General features: G+C 38.6%; 3 protein-coding genes across 3 annotated transcripts; all 3 read left to right on the forward strand.

The window, feature by feature from the left end:
- Positions 1–1,735: 1,735 nt before the first annotated feature.
- On the forward strand, positions 1,736–5,552 carry LOC105157901 (D-3-phosphoglycerate dehydrogenase 2, chloroplastic). Its single transcript, XM_011074420.3, has 5 exons — positions 1,736–2,543; positions 3,385–3,761; positions 4,075–4,185; positions 4,295–4,390; positions 4,494–5,552. Exons 1-5 carry the CDS (start codon positions 1,907–1,909, stop codon positions 5,163–5,165), a joined length of 1,893 nt encoding a protein of 630 aa, XP_011072722.2. The 5' UTR covers positions 1,736–1,906; the 3' UTR covers positions 5,166–5,552.
- A 787-nt stretch (positions 5,553–6,339) lies between these two features.
- LOC105157902 (RNA-binding (RRM/RBD/RNP motifs) family protein) lies at positions 6,340–10,347 on the forward strand. The gene is made up of 9 exons (XM_088878589.1): positions 6,340–6,625; positions 6,769–6,948; positions 7,045–7,120; positions 7,710–7,836; positions 7,993–8,107; positions 8,692–8,783; positions 8,883–8,952; positions 9,079–9,171; positions 9,396–10,347. The coding sequence occupies exons 1-9, from the start codon at positions 6,470–6,472 to the stop codon at positions 9,480–9,482; spliced, it is 996 nt and encodes a 331-aa protein (XP_088734715.1). The 5' UTR covers positions 6,340–6,469; the 3' UTR covers positions 9,483–10,347.
- Positions 10,348–10,823: 476 nt separating this feature from the next.
- PEPR1 (PEP1 receptor 1) lies at positions 10,824–15,171 on the forward strand. The gene is made up of 2 exons (XM_011074422.3): positions 10,824–14,479; positions 14,576–15,171. The coding sequence occupies exons 1-2, from the start codon at positions 11,506–11,508 to the stop codon at positions 14,923–14,925; spliced, it is 3,324 nt and encodes a 1,107-aa protein (XP_011072724.2). The 5' UTR covers positions 10,824–11,505; the 3' UTR covers positions 14,926–15,171.
- Positions 15,172–15,679: the final 508 nt, after the last annotated feature.

Raw genomic sequence — 15,679 nt, forward strand, 5'->3', positions numbered from 1 at the left:
ATATACACATCTTTTCAAAAAAGAGGATGATTCCTAGATTCCATTATTATTTTACTTCAATAATAATGTCTACATTAAATGTTTTTCTAGTACAATAAACAAATCTTATTCAAATCAAAGCCAAGTAATCAGACCCTATTCACTAAGTCCAACGGGCCCAAAACCATATTGACCAAAGCATGCTTCTCAAGTAGCAATACTGACATGCCAATCATTCCCAATTCTGTCATCTTGTTGACATGGCAACACCTAAAAAACCAATTCAGTATTAGTAGGTTAAATGCTATTCACCTCACTTGTCACGTCATCCATATTTTACACATTAAGCAACATCATACTAAAAAGGTGTTGGTAGGAATATTGTGGACAGTTGGATCTGATTGATTGGAGATACATGGACAAACACTCCTCGATATATGGTTGATCTGACAAGATCCGTTTTGGTCGGCATATCTCCTATAAGGTAAGTCCAACGGTTGGATAAACAATAACTAAAAAATATATGTCTCAAGGATTTTGAGGATATCTCAACCACCTTTACTTGATCCCTTGATCTCTCATAATCTGCTCCTACAAAGAGAGGTCACGGTAAGCCCAACATGTAACTAACCTAAGCACAACAAGATTGCTCGATATTCTCTAATTTTCTATGCTCTGTCTATGCATTTTCAGCACTTATATTCAAATTACATAATTTATTTCACTCAATCTCGTATTTTTACTTTATTTCTTTATTTTATATTATGGAATCTTTACTAACTTAAGTATACGATGATTTTAGAATTTTGAAAAAAATTCTTCAATTTTGTATGGTGATACTAAATTTCAGTACACATAAAATAATAATTAGTGATTAATTATTGATATTTGCTACTAGTAGTTAGAATATAAATTGTCATAATGATGATTGAAATGGTGTAAATTATAATATGAAACATTGGAAAAAATAATCCAATATGTTTGGTTTTATATTTGGCATTTTATGAAACAAGATAAAATACACTTAATATTTATTTTTTATACTTTATTTATGTGTTATTTTGTTTTTCAACTTTCTATATATAATATAAAAAAAACATGATTTGACATTGAACATTGATTTTTATCTCCAAAAAATGCATAATTAAATATACAATATTTGTATACATACATATTTATATATAAAAATATATGTAACAGAGATTTGATTTGATAATAAACAGTGATTTCTGTGATTCAAATATCAAAATCAAATTTACACCACTTATTTTAAATTATCTCAAAACATAACATTTATCTTCAATATACACTTATTTTTCTCTTTTTATCTCTAAAATATCAAAATAAAACACTTAAAACATAAATATGAAAATATTGCATACCCAAAACTCTAATCCAAATCTAATTTGGTAAATGATGTCCAAATACAGTGTGAGGGGTCACCATCACCAGTATCATTTCACCAACCCTGATTGATTAAGGGTCAAAAGAGTAATTCCAAATTGTGAGGAGGACAAGCATCCCACTTTGTCGGATCAAACAACGGAGAGAATAGTGGGCTGGAGGCTGGAGGCTGCTCTCCACCGTCGATGTTGTGGTGACATACATACATACACATACACATGCATGCATCTACATACATACAAGGACATATATAGTTAATTATTTTTGATTGGATGGAATTTAGCAGAAATGTTATGTCCATAAATATATATATATGTATATATATGCAGAGAGAGAGAGAGAGAGAGTAGTGTATCTGTAATTGTGTATATTGGATTTAGTAATAAAAATCATATGTGTGTGCGCGACTGCGTATTGTTGCCTTGCTCCTTTGCCAACCTCCTCTCATCATTCAAACTTTCCTCCTCCCTAAGTCTCCTCTTCTCCAACAACTTTTGACGCACGACTCCACTGAGAAAACAACATGGCTGCTCCCACCTCCATCTCCTCCGCCTCCCTCACCACCTCATTCCCCCCTCACTCTCACAACAAACTCTCTAATCCCTCCTCCTCTCTCCGCCTTTCCTTCTCCTATTCCTCCCTTTCCCTCCAAACACTCTCCCTCTCCTCCAATTTCAACATCCCCAATCCACGCTCCTCCACCATTCTCAATGTTCTCAAGACCCTCCACGATTCTCAATTGCTGTCCCAGTCCCGAGATCCGGATCCGCTTCTCCAATCTGAGAAGCCTACTATTTTGGTCTCCGAGAAACTCGGAGAAGCTGGCCTCCATTTGCTTCGTGGATTCGGCAATGTTGAGTGTTTGTACAATTTGTCGCAGGAGGATTTGTGCTCCAAGATCGCCGAGTGCGACGCTCTGATTGTGCGGAGTGGGACCAAGGTGACGCGCCAGGTGTTTGAAGCAGCCCAGGGCAGGCTCAAGGTCGTCGGACGCGCGGGTGTTGGGATTGATAATGTGGATCTGCAGGCGGCCACTGAGTTCGGGTGTTTGGTGGTCAATGCGCCGACTGCAAATACCATTGCTGCCGCCGAGCATGGCATTGCTTTGCTCGCTGCTATGGCCAGGAATGTCGCGCAGGCTGATGCTTCCATGAAAGCTGGTATCATAGCCATCTTTCCCTTCTTCATTATATAACTATGTTGTTTTAACGACGGATCCAGAATTTATGCGAGTAAATTGAAACGGCAAGCCAAATAAACTGAACTGATTTTCATAGTCGCACTTCCTTCTGTAGTATATTAGGTATGATTTTTTAAAAATCATGATGAAAATATCTCAAAAGTAAGTTGAATTTCTTTTTGATCTCCTTGAAGAGAGCTGAGATCCTAGTGGAGCTATGCTCAGGATTTTTCTTATATAGATCGTATGTAAAATACCACTTAATTGTAGGGGCGTGGCATTATCAATACCATTTGGTGATCTCACACCTGGTCCATATGAGAAAATTCCTGAAACTCAATGCAGATCTGAATGGGAAGACCGAACGAAATGCTTAATCTCGGTGTAAATCTAGGAGAGTCCTTCTTCCTTGTCTGGAAACATAAAGTTCCCCTGTATCAGGTTCAGTATATTGACTATTTATAGGAAAGGTGTTTTGTCTTCTACCTTCGTTCAAACAATAGCACTATTGGTCTGCAGACAGGGCTTTTGTTTGTTTTAAACAAACAGCACTCCGGCATGATGGCCCTAAATTTAGTGCTCTATATACTATAAAGAAACATAAAACATATGTGTATATCTAGCACAGATTTATTAGGGAAAATAAATTTCAGGAGGTATATATTTTCCTTGGAATTTCAGAAGGATATTAGGAGACATAATCAAATATAATATGCAGTTTTACCATAGTACCATATATGTACTCACTTACTTGGTGAATATCATATATTATTAGCTTTGAGACTTGACTTATTAGTTATTATTTGTGATGCTTTTGACAGGAAAATGGCAACGTAACAAGTATGTTGGTGTTTCTCTGGTTGGCAAGACATTGGCTGTCATGGGCTTTGGTAAAGTTGGTTCTGAGGTTGCAAGACGTGCAAAAGGCCTTGGAATGCATGTTATTGCCCATGATCCATATGCTCCAGCTGATAGAGCACGTGCTCTTGGTGTGGAGTTGGTATCTTTTGATCAAGCCATTGCCACTGCAGACTTTGTTTCGCTACACATGCCTCTTACTCCCACCACTAACAAAATATTTAATGATGCAACATTCGCGAAGATGAAGAAGGGAGTGCGTATCATAAATGTTGCTCGGGGTGGCGTTATAGATGAAGATGCTTTAGTGAGGGCCCTTGACAATGGAACAGTTGCACAGGTTCATTGTTATTACATCCTCATGAAAATATTATGTGCTGCAAAATGTTCTAAATGGAAACAAAATCAACTTCAGAATTCTTTCACATATATCTTTCTCTTTGAAATTATGTAAATGGTTTTTTAAATTCATATTTTAATTCAGTCGAAACCATTTAGGTTCTTTGGAAAGGCTTAGATCTATTCTATCTAACAATTTTATGTCTTAAGTACCGAGATATTCGGAAAATGTACATGGCAATCTTTTGTTATAACATTATCCAGTCCTGCTATTGAAATTTTAAGCTGAGTCCTGTTTGTCCTGATGTTTATAGGCAGCCCTTGATGTGTTCACGGAGGAGCCACCATCCAAAGATAGCAAACTAGTACAACACGAGAATGTCACAGTTACACCACATCTTGGAGCTAGCACAAAGGAAGCACAGGTACGAACTTTCCAATTGGATTGTCATCACTTTTTCATGTGTGGGCTGTTAACTTCTTTTCTTGAATATTCTGTCAAATTAATGGGAGGTCTGTATACCGACATTTCAGGAAGGGGTTGCAGTGGAAATAGCAGAGGCCGTTGTTGGCGCACTGAGAGGGGAACTTTCGGCAACTGCAGTCAATGCTCCGATGGTTCCTCCTGAGGTAAAAGATCCATTATGCACGCATGCTTGCCTAGATTATGCCCTTTAGATTACTTCTTTTCATATTTTAAGTCTGATGATTATGTTTCTGATTTTCATATCAGGTATTATCTGAATTGGCTCCTTATGTTGCTCTAGCCGAGAAGCTTGGTAGGCTGGCTGTACAACTGGTTGCTGGAGGAAGTGGAATCCAATCTGTGAAGGTGGTTTACAGGTCATCTCGGGATCCAGACAACTTGGACACCAGACTTCTTCGAGCCATGATAACAAAGGGCATTATTGAGCCTATATCAGATGCCCATATTAACCTCGTCAATGCAGACTTCATCGCCAAGCAGAAAGGGCTCCGAATTAGCGAGGAAAGAGTTGTTGTTGACTCTTCCTCCGAGAACCCTATCGAGTCTATTCAGGTCCAGATAAGCAATGTTGTGTCAAAATTTGAAAGCGCGTTGTTGGACAACGGAAACATTAGCATCGAGGGGAAAGTGAAGTATGGGACACCTCATTTGACATGTGTGGGATCATTTAGTGTGGACGTGAGCTTGGAGGGAAATCTCATACTATGCCGTCAAGTAGACCAACCTGGAATGATTGGGCGAGTTGGAAATATTCTTGGAGAAAGCAATGTGAATGTGAGTTTTATGAGTGTGGGAAGGACTGTTAGGAGGACAAAGGCCATTATGGCAATCGGTGTAGATGAAGAGCCTGACAAGGATACCCTGAAGAAGATTGGAGAAGTGCCTGCAGTTGAAGAGTTTGTGTTCCTTGATCTTTGAAGTTTTGGTCGATTTGGTTTGTTGAGAAGTCTGAGGGATGTCACAAACTTGAATATGTTGCAGTAATTTAGAATAAAAGACATAGGCAACAGAGGCTAAAACAAAACAGCTATGGTGCCAAATTGTCTCCAGTGTTGATGGATATTAGATAAATTTTGGTTGGATTTTTGAGTGATGTTGTTGTACCAGAAAAATGGGTTTGCTACTATATAACTAATATATAATTGATGTGTTATGGCAATATGAGTGGTGGGGTTGTCAAAGTTAGAAATAGTGTTGGTAGTTGGTGCGTGTGTATTGTGTATTGTATATTGTTGCGCTTGGGCGTGGCGAAAATACACTCTTGAATGTAATTCTTACTGATGAATAATAGATTCAATTTGGATCTGCTGCTATGCAATGCAAGTATCTGGTGAAGGAATCGATAATATTGGTATTAGTTGCTGGGCTATTGTTACATTACATAGCTATTTTCTCCAACTGCAGATTACTACTACTACTCATCTTCAAAAACAAAAACGCATGCAATGTGTTGTTGCTCATATTGATATTAGCAAATAACTAAACACTTTTCACTCTCTCTATTTTAACTTGTATTTCACTATACCTGGCTCATCAACTTAAACAAAAACATATAAACTATGATATTTATTTCTAACAATTCTCTTTTCAGTATGTATTTATAATATGAAATATGTGAAAATTGTTTTAAAGAACATCTATGTATCCGCATATCAATTTCAGGAAATAAGAAAATAACTAATTTTAGGAAATTCAATTTATACTAATATTAAAAAGAATTAGTTTTAGCTCGTACACTAATATTAAATTTTAAAATGATAATAATATTTGTAGATCAATATAATGACTTACATCTTTAATGGTATATTAATTTTTATTTTGTAAGGTGTGTTGTATTTTAAGATTTTATACATGTAACAAGTGTATTTGAGATGGTGTTCAATGTTTAAAGAAAAACAAAAACGAAAGAGGATTAATATGGAATAATAAGTAGTTGGGTGGGTCAACTGTCAATTCTTAGGGTGTTTTAACTTGAGTTGCTCCATCAATCCATGTTAGGCCCTGCACCCTGCACCCTGCACCCTGCTTCTATATATAATATATGAACAGAGTCATTAGATTTCGGTTTCAATTTCAGAATCAAGAACCCTCGCCCCTTCCCCCCCCCCCAACCAAAAAAAAAAAAACATTGTTACAATAATTTTAATTTCTCAATTCTTCATTTTGGTCGATAAATACTCTCGAACAACAGAAGATCCCAAAAGACCCATCGATCTACAGGTATGGCGGGCACCGGAATCCACCCCTACCATCAGCAATGGCCTCCTGCCCCCGCCCCTCCTCCGGCATCTGCCGCTGCTCCGCCGCCCCCTCCTCCTCACCCCCATCCTCCCCCAATTTCTATCGACAACCCCGCTGTCCGCCCTCCTTCCGACGAGGTAAAGGCATGCGATTTATCTTCCCAGGGTTTGGGGCTTCGTCCCTTTTTTCTGTTTTCTGTTTTCATTTTCCCCTCTTTCTTTCTGTGATTAGTGGTTGCTGTAATTTGTATGACGATGGCCTGTGTTTTTTGTTTTTCTAGGTACGGACGATATTCATTTCGGGTTTGCCTGAGGATGTCAAAGAAAGGGAGCTTCAGAATTTGCTGAGATGGCTGCCGGGGTATGAGGCGTCACAGGTGAACTTCAAAGGAGAGCATCCAATGGGATTTGCACTTTTTGCTACTGCACAGCATGCTCTTGCCGCCAAAGATGCGCTTCAGGTCTTTCATATTCTTCAGATTGATTTTACCACATTTTCTTTATTTTCCTCTGATGATCCTTTTTTGTTTCAATATTTGTATGCTTTGGGTATTTAGGATATGGTGTTTGATGCGGAGTCAAAGTCGGTTTTGCACACTGAGATGGCAAAGAAGAATCTCTTTGTGAAAAGGGGTGAGCTTTTTAATTATTTCTATCAGAACGTTTACAGTATTGTATGACCAGTTTGTAGCTTAGACTGATGGAGATCAATTTTGTTATAAAAGTTTACATGTGATTATTTGTTATTTTGTATCATGGGCTAAACCTTGGAATGTGACTGTCGAATAAATGCTAGGAAATTAACAATGGGTGAGAAAAATTGTAAGAAAAGGAAAAATGGTTGATTTTGAGGATCAACTTGCTCTTATAAGTTTTGGTTTCTTGGATCAGCATAAGTTGATTTTCTCACATACAATGCCATTGTTCACCACATAAGATGAGTGTTTGTTGGATCCCCTCTCCTTGCATGGTGCATAATTTAGATGATCGAATTAAGGATTTTATTAGTAAGTTAAATTGTAAGGTATTGAACTCTCATTAGTAATTTATTCCGGATAAGCCAATGTTAGATGCTTGTCATGTACGTTGCATTACATGGCAATGATCTGTATCCATGTCACGCTATTGAGCAATTAACCCCAGAACAAGTTTTTTGGGTAGATTATTTTGCTTGTGCTTCATTTTCCCCTCTTTCCTTTATCTAACCATTGTTGCTATGCAGGGATAGTTGCTGATTCAAATGCTTATGACCAGAGTAAACGCATGCGGACTGGAGGTGATTATACACACACTGCTTATTCGACATCTCCTTTTCATCCTCCACCACCAGCTGTTTGGGGACCACACGGGTATGTCGGATATTAAATGTTGCACTCACAGAAGGGCTGTATTAGTAGTTGAAGAAATATATTGTAGCTTTCTTAGAAGTAGGGATCTGAACTATTGCAATGATGTTGATCGAAACAGCATTGGCTTCTACTAATATAGATGATAGTTTATCTCAGGTATATGGCCCCGCCTCCTCCCCCTTATGATCCATATGCAGGTTATGGAGTTCCTGCTGTGTCAATGCCTGCTCCAGCTCCTGTACCTGCACCAAGCAGTTATGTACCTGTCCAGGTAAAGTCATGTTCATGCTTTTGATACTCATTTATTCTGATGATTGTTGCTTGGAGCAAGTCTAGGTGAAGTTTATTATAACCTTCTGAGTGTTGAAGGGCCATTGGCCTTTCAAATTATGGTATTTCTTTTTTCTGCTTTCTTGTTTAGTAGAAATTAAATCATGAATGTTAATGTCAAGCCACAACACTTTGTGTTGTGTTCGGAGGAGGGCATACGTGAAGCAATTAGGCTTTAAAACAAGTTAAATATTTTTTTAACAGTAAATTAGCTTAAACAAAATAAATTGTACGCCAATGGTGTACTTATGGTAATTTAGTCGAGACAACTGATCGTTATCATTGTTCAGAAGAAATGGTCGTTTGAGTTTGATAATGCAGTTCATTGTTGACTTCTAATAGGGGCCAGTGTATAGCATCCTTTTGTCAAGAGGATTGGCTTGTTATTTTGCAGTTAGCTCTCTGCTGATTAATCACCTTTAGCTGCAGCCCGTGGTGTCTATATTCTCATTGTTAGTTGATTTGCTTCTTTCTTTTCTTTTTCACAGTTTTGTCTCTTAAACAGCCTGTACTACTGTCTTGTAGAATACCAAAGACAACCCTCCTTGCAATACCCTTTTCATTGGCAATCTTGGTGAGAATATTAATGAAGAAGAACTGCGGGGTCTTTTCAGTGCGTAAGTCTCAAATTAGTTGGTTTTCTGTACCATCACATACTTGATCGACTGCTTCATATGCATCGGTATTGACCATTTTACTATACTCTTACCATGCAGCCAGCCTGGTTTTAAGCAGATGAAAATATTAAGACAGGAAAGACACACTGTTTGCTTCATTGAATTTGAAGTAAGATTTGTGCTTTATCAACTGGCTTGGTGATTCACAGTCTCATAATTCTCTGTGAAATGCATCACTCTCTCTCTCTCTCGCTCTTCCCCTCAGGGTTAACTTTATGCATGTTGCATTGTGCAGGACGTAAACAGTGCCACTAATGTGCACCATAGCTTGCAGGGTGCTGTTATCCCCAGTTCTGGTTCTGTGGGAATGCGAATTCAATATCCTTCTGTTTTCATGAGTTTATTAGATATCTGAAATTCGCATTAGACAATTTTCTTTGAACTTCCTTCCTGTCCTTTCCTACTCCCCCTCTGCATTCTCCCAACGGCACACAGTCATGCACTGTCATTCACTCAAGCATGCATTTATAGGTAATAATGGAAGCTGTTCTGGTATGCTGTCTTGTTTGTAACTTGATGTTTTTCTCTTGACCTTGAGATACATATTCAAAGAATCCATTTGGGAAAAGAAAGGACTCGAGCTACCCTGCTGCTGCCCCCAGTGTGAATGGAGTTCCGCCTTCAATGACCTACCAGTAGCTGGAAGGGGATGTATCCTGTTTCTTATGCCCTGACCAAATACAAGCACTGCATGATAGGATGCATCATGCAAGCTGTTGCATGCATCCATTCATCATCAAGTCATCAAACATTAGCATCTCCATATATGTGAATGCAGTCCGTGCCAAACATTTTGTTGATCCACTACTTACTAGACATGCATTCAAGGCATGCCACCTCTGGATGATTTGTTATCCTATTGTGCTCTGTTACATGGTATCTAAGATTGCATGGTATTGTAGTCCTGTAAAATCTGTGTGCTATTATCTCACAATCTTTATTCTGACATCGGAAATCGACTCCTTGAAGGAAATGCATTTCAAGTGAACTGGCTAGTATTTATGGTTTATCATAGATCAAATCATGAAAACACATTTTCATCTCATTTTGATGAAGATACCTCATGACATGATCATTTCATTCCATTAAGTGAGCACCTAGAAGTATTTAACATAGTTCATCCTACTTTTTCAATGATAAAACCATCACCATCATTCCTCATCAGGCATCATATGAAATTGAATCTCCACTAGAACCTGTAAGTAAGCCAATTACAATACTACCTCACCATCCAGGATCAAACCATAGACTATTGGAGGGTCTTCGAAGACCTAAGGTTATTGCAGGTTTTCAACGACAGGAGGATGGCCGAGTTGCGGATGTGCAGAACTGCCTATGTTTGTTTGCTGTAATGCAACAAGTAGAACTAGCTTGTGGTTCTTGGAGCAAAAGTCGCACAACCGAAGGTTGTGTGATAATTGTTTATTATTTTTTTGTTTTTGTTTTTTCCAGCCTGCAATGCTTTATTGACTGCAATATATGGAATATTTCATCTTGGTCGGTACCTTGGTTGTGTCCGCATAATTTTATACGATGAAATTGGGATAAATTTAAAGCGAACTGTCTGATGCACATTGTGAATTTTTTTTGGTACTCTAAATATCCAAACCAAGGCTTAAATTAGATGGGACAAATTCCCGATTCAAATCTTTGCGACAGCCTTTTAAATGTGTAAGACCACAATTTTGATGATCAATGTTTATTTTGCCACATAATTAAGACATATTTTGCAATAGAATTGAAGAGATGAAATATTACTAGTGGTGTTGAACTAGCTAAAATAATTAAGAAAAAAAAAAGGGGCCCCTTGCCTTGAGTAGAAATATAGGATTTCGTAATTAAAAAAGGAATGATTCTTAATAATTCAACAACTTCTACGGCTACTGTCAGCAAGTCCACTACACTACACAAATGGAACCAAAGTGAAAGCTAAACGAACCTAAACATCACTTCGGAGTAAGACTTGCAAATTTTCTAAGAAAAACATGGGTTCAAAGCAAGTCAAAAAGCAGACTTGCTACATATATATAATCATATATAGTGGAAGTTGAAGAAGATTCAAAGAATGTCTTGAAGCGGCAGCACAAAGAACTCACCATATTATATTGCCAGAAAGGAAATGGAAACGCGTCGAAACTTCAAATTTGCGCTTGACAGCAACAGACAACAACAGTTATTAAACCACTGCCTCATTCAATCACCTTTCTAAAGCAGCAAAAAATTTTCAATGCTCATGTCAGTGTTCACACTTCTAACTCTCAGTTTTGTTATATACTCTGTGCTATTTACTTTACTTGTTTCAGGACCAAGTAAGTTCATTTTGGTTGGCTGGAGTTTTGTGGGTTTCCATTGAGTGCTGAAGTTGCCACTTCTGCGGTGTGAATCTCCTGGGTTGAATTATCTCTTTTTACTTAACTTCTCTTCTTGAGATTGAGTCTTGAAAGGAGCTGGGAAATGAGAATACCCGTTCGCCTTTCTGTTTTTGGTTTCAAGACTTTTCGTGAACTTAGCTTTAATTTCTTTTGAATTGTGAAGTAGGGGTTGTTTTCATGCTGGGTTTTTGTTTTTGTTTTTGTCTTGAGTTTCTCCGTAAGATTGAAGCTTTGGAGGAACTGTGTCTGCCATTTTAACTTCATTGGTAAGGTTTACATGCTCTGTTATCATGAAAATTGCTTTGAGTTGTTTCTTTCTGATATTCTTGCTGTCTGCCTCAATATTGAGTGTGTCTGCTTTGAGTTTAGATGGTACAACACTGTTATCACTGGTTAGGCACTGGAAGATGGTTCCTCCAGCGATGAAGTTCAGCTGGAATGCTTCTGATTCCACGCCTTGTTCGTGGTTTGGGGTGCGTTGTAACCCCAACAACTTTGTTGATGAACTGAACTTGTCTAACTTGGGGATTTCAGGTCAACTGGGACCAGAAATCGCCTACTTAAAGCACTTGACATCAATTGACTTGAGCAATAACAGTTTTTCGGGTTCAATTCCTTCAGAGCTAGGCAATTGTAGTCGTCTGGAGGCTTTGGAGCTGTCTCTGAACAGCTTTTCTGGTGAAGTCCCGGAAAGTCTGGGAGATTTGCAAAACTTGGAGTATTTAAGCTTGTTCTCCAATTCTCTTGTTGGAGAAATTCCTGAATCCTTGTTTCGTACTCCATTCCTGGATACAATTTCCCTCAATAACAATGGGCTTAGTGGCTCAATTCCATCAATTGTTGGAAACATGAGTGAGCTTGCATATCTGTATTTGGACTACAATCAATTATCGGGAACTATCCCGTCCTCCATAGGAAACTGCAGTACACTGCAAGAACTTTACCTGAATGATAACTTGCTGGAAGGTGTATTGCCTGATAGTTTGAATAATCTTGACCAGCTTGTCTCTTTGTTTGTGGAAAATAACAATTTGGAGGGCAGGATCCCGTTGGGTTCGGGAAATTGTAAGGAATTACGTAACCTAGTTCTATCGAACAACATGTTCAGTGGAGGTGTTCCGCCTGGATTGGGTAATTGCAGTAGCTTAACCAAGCTTGCTGCTGTTAGTTGTAACTTAAGTGGACATATCCCTTCTTCTCTAGGACGACTCACTAAGCTGATACTTCTTTACCTGTCTGAGAATCAGTTATCTGGAGCAATTCCACCTGAATTAGGAAATTGCAAGGCTTTGTCAGATCTACAGCTGTATGGGAACCAGCTCGAAGGTGGCATTCCAAGTGAATTGGGTATGCTCAATGCACTACAAACCCTCATGCTTTTTACCAACCGGTTGGGCGGAGAAATTCCCACCAGCATTTGGAAGATTCAAAGCCTTCAAAATCTTCTCGTCTATGATAATAATTTTGTTGGTGAGATACCCCCGGAGATCACGGAGCTAAAGCATTTAAGAAATATTTCCTTGTTTGATAATCAGTTTACTGGAATCATACCTCAAGGCTTGGGCATAAATAGCAGCCTAACCCAAGTGGACTTCACCAGAAACAAGTTTACTGGTTCTATACCACCAAACCTGTGCTTCAGAAAGCAATTGAGGAAGCTTATATTGGGTCAAAATCATTTTCAGGGAAGTATTCCTTCTGATATCGGAAATTGCTTTACTTTGACAAGACTGATTCTTAAACAGAATAATCTCACAGGTACGCTTCCAGAGTTTGTAGAAAACCCAAACCTTCTGTTTATGGATCTTAGCAACAATAGCTTCAGAGGGGCAATTCCCTCAAGCTTAGGGAACCTCACTAGCATTACCTCAATGGACTTGTCTCTCAATAAGCTTACTGGTCATATACCTTCTGAGCTAGGAAGCCTTGTGGAGCTTGAGGCTTTAAATCTGTCTCACAACGCTCTGGAAGGCTGGCTGCCATCAGAGTTATCAGGTTGTTACAAATTGTCAAAACTCGATATGAGTCATAATATATTAAATGGCACTATACCGTCCAGCTTAAGAAGCTTGAAGGAATTAACCATTTTGGATCTTAGTGAAAATCGTTTTGGAGGGGGCATCCCGACTTCTATATTTCAACTTGGAAAGCTTTCATTTCTGCAGCTTGGTTCAAATCAATTAGGAGGGTCCATTCCTCCTTCGATAGGACTGGGGATTGAAGCTCAGAGCCTAAGATTGTTGAATCTCAGCAGTAACAGATTGACGGGTCACGTTCCACAGGAACTGCGAAACTTAAAAATGCTGGAGGACTTACATATCTGCTGCAACAATTTGTCTGGTAGTCTGGAAGCCATTGGCAAACTCCATTCTTTAATTCAGGTCAACATATCCTACAATGCTTTCTCCGGTCCTGTTCCACCTGCATTGATGAAATTGGTAATTTCGTCGCCCTCGTCATTTATTGGAAATCCAGACCTATGTATCAATTGTCATCCACAATCTGGAGTTAGCTGTCAGGGCTATAGCACCATCAAATCTTGTTATCTGCAATCGAGGAAAAGAGGTCTTAAGCATGTGTATATTGCAATAATAGTTTGTGGATCATTCCTTTTTGCTGTTTTTCTGGTGCTTGGGATTTCTTGTATGTTTTTAAGGCACAAAGGCCGAGAACAGAACCTTTCATTCTCTTTAGAGGAGGGTGCTTCTTCCCTGCTCAATCAAGTTATGGAAGCCACTGAAAACCTAAATGATAGGTATGTTATTGGGAGGGGAGCCCACGGGACAGTGTACAAGGTCACATTAGGTCCAACTAAAGTGTATGCTTTGAAGAAGCTTGCGTTTGTTGGGTTTAAGGGTGGAAACACAAGTATGATTCGAGAAATACAGACAATTGGGAAGGTCAGGCACCGGAATTTAATTAGACTGGAGGACTTTTGGTTGCGAAAGGAGTATGGTTTACTTTTGTACAATTACATGAAAAATGGAAGCCTTCATGATGTTCTACACGAAACACGTCCTCCACCACTCCTGGAGTGGAAAATTCGGTATAAGATAGCACTTGGAACTGCTCAGGGACTATCCTATCTCCATTTTGACTGTGATCCTGCTATTATCCATCGAGATATCAAGCCAATGAACATTTTACTAGACTCAGAGTTGGAGCCACACATCTCTGACTTTGGCGTTGCTAAGCTCTTGGATGAGTCAGTTACTTCAACACCATCCAGCATGGTTCAGGGTACTATTGGATACATGGCTCCAGGTATATTAAATTTCTTATTCCTTCTGCGGTATATACATTTTTGCACATTTTCCAACTTTGTCCTAACATTGCAGTGATTAACGTAATTCTTGACAGAAAGAGCATTCTCCACCAAATGCAGTAAGGAGTGCGATGTATATGCTTATGGTATTGTTTTGTTGGAACTGCTTACGAGAAAGAAAGTCTTAGATCCGTCATTTGGTGGGGAAGTGGATATGGTGGGGAGGGTGAGATCTGCATGGATTGAAACTGAAGATATTGAGACAATCGTGGATCATAGTCTTGTTGATGAATTTGTAGATTCCACCATAAAGGAGCAGGTAAAAGGTGTGTTCTTGGTAGCTTTGAGGTGCACGGAGAGGGAGCCAAGTGCAAGACCGTCTATGAGGGATGTCGTGAAGCAACTGATGGTGGCCGACTCCAGAAGCCGAAGCAAACATGCATAGGTATGGCTGTAGGCAACCTTCGCGATGGAGCTTCCCTTGGTCATTAGAAAATCTAAGTTTGATTTGTAAATCTCTGATGATCAGTTACTTGATAGTGCAGAACAAGTAGTTCTTATGAAGCCTTAAGCAGCCATTTTTACTTGATTGATTACTGCACAGGCATTCACTTGGGAATTGTAAGTTAATTAAACATTGTGATTATATTAGTTGCAAGATATAAATGACAAAAATTTACAACTTGTCAAAGCTAAGCCCACTTTTCCACAGAATTAATATGTAAGAAAACAAGAGTAATTGAACATACATATGTGATCAAAAGATTCAATAGTCATAATTTCAGAGGGTTCTGGATTTCTTTAGTTCAAGATACAATGGGAATCATAGTTTTTAAAGACTTGAAGAGTAAGTCTTGTCTGCATGGGAGAAAGCCTGGAAATTATTAGTTTGACTCGGTCGGTCGTCCCCTTTCTATTCCTAGTTATAACCTTAAGGGCTGTTGAACAGAATTACACGTGGCCGCATCCGTGATAGTTACGTATTCATACTAAATTCGGACCTGAATTAAGTTTAGTTGAATTAAATCAAGCATAAAGTGTAATAAATATATTTCTCATATAATCTATTACTCTTTTTGAATTGTACACCAATTGCATGACAAGTGTGTTGTACTATGGCACTATTTGCCCGAGCTTCAAAAAAATATTTTTTAGCTTTTGACTCCAATTTTTTTTTTTTTAAATGTTAACTTTTGCTT

Source organism: Sesamum indicum, linkage group LG3 (assembly GCF_026168435.1).
Source record: "Sesamum indicum cultivar Baizhima isolate 11 linkage group LG3, ASM2616843v1, whole genome shotgun sequence".
Taxonomy (NCBI): Eukaryota; Viridiplantae; Streptophyta; class Magnoliopsida; order Lamiales; family Pedaliaceae; genus Sesamum; species Sesamum indicum.

What these genes read in the sequence shown, in the direction of transcription:
- LOC105157901 (XM_011074420.3), top strand. Translation starts at nt 1,907, where the DNA reads ATGGCTGCTCCCACCTCCATCTCCTCCGCCTCCCTCACCACCTCATTC. An exon ending in ACAATGGAACAGTTGCACAG is followed by an intron (nt 3,762 to 4,074) that starts GTTCATTGTTAT and finishes TGATGTTTATAG; the next exon opens with GCAGCCCTTGATGTGTTCAC. An exon ending in CTAGCACAAAGGAAGCACAG is followed by an intron (nt 4,186 to 4,294) that starts GTACGAACTTTC and finishes CCGACATTTCAG; the next exon opens with GAAGGGGTTGCAGTGGAAAT.
- PEPR1 (XM_011074422.3), top strand. Translation starts at nt 11,506, where the DNA reads ATGAAAATTGCTTTGAGTTGTTTCTTTCTGATATTCTTGCTGTCTGCC. An exon ending in TATTGGATACATGGCTCCAG is followed by an intron (nt 14,480 to 14,575) that starts GTATATTAAATT and finishes AATTCTTGACAG; the next exon opens with AAAGAGCATTCTCCACCAAA.
- LOC105157902 (XM_088878589.1), top strand. Translation starts at nt 6,470, where the DNA reads ATGGCGGGCACCGGAATCCACCCCTACCATCAGCAATGGCCTCCTGCC. An exon ending in TCCGCCCTCCTTCCGACGAG is followed by an intron (nt 6,626 to 6,768) that starts GTAAAGGCATGC and finishes TTGTTTTTCTAG; the next exon opens with GTACGGACGATATTCATTTC. An exon ending in GCAGTTATGTACCTGTCCAG is followed by an intron (nt 8,108 to 8,691) that starts GTAAAGTCATGT and finishes ACTGTCTTGTAG; the next exon opens with AATACCAAAGACAACCCTCC.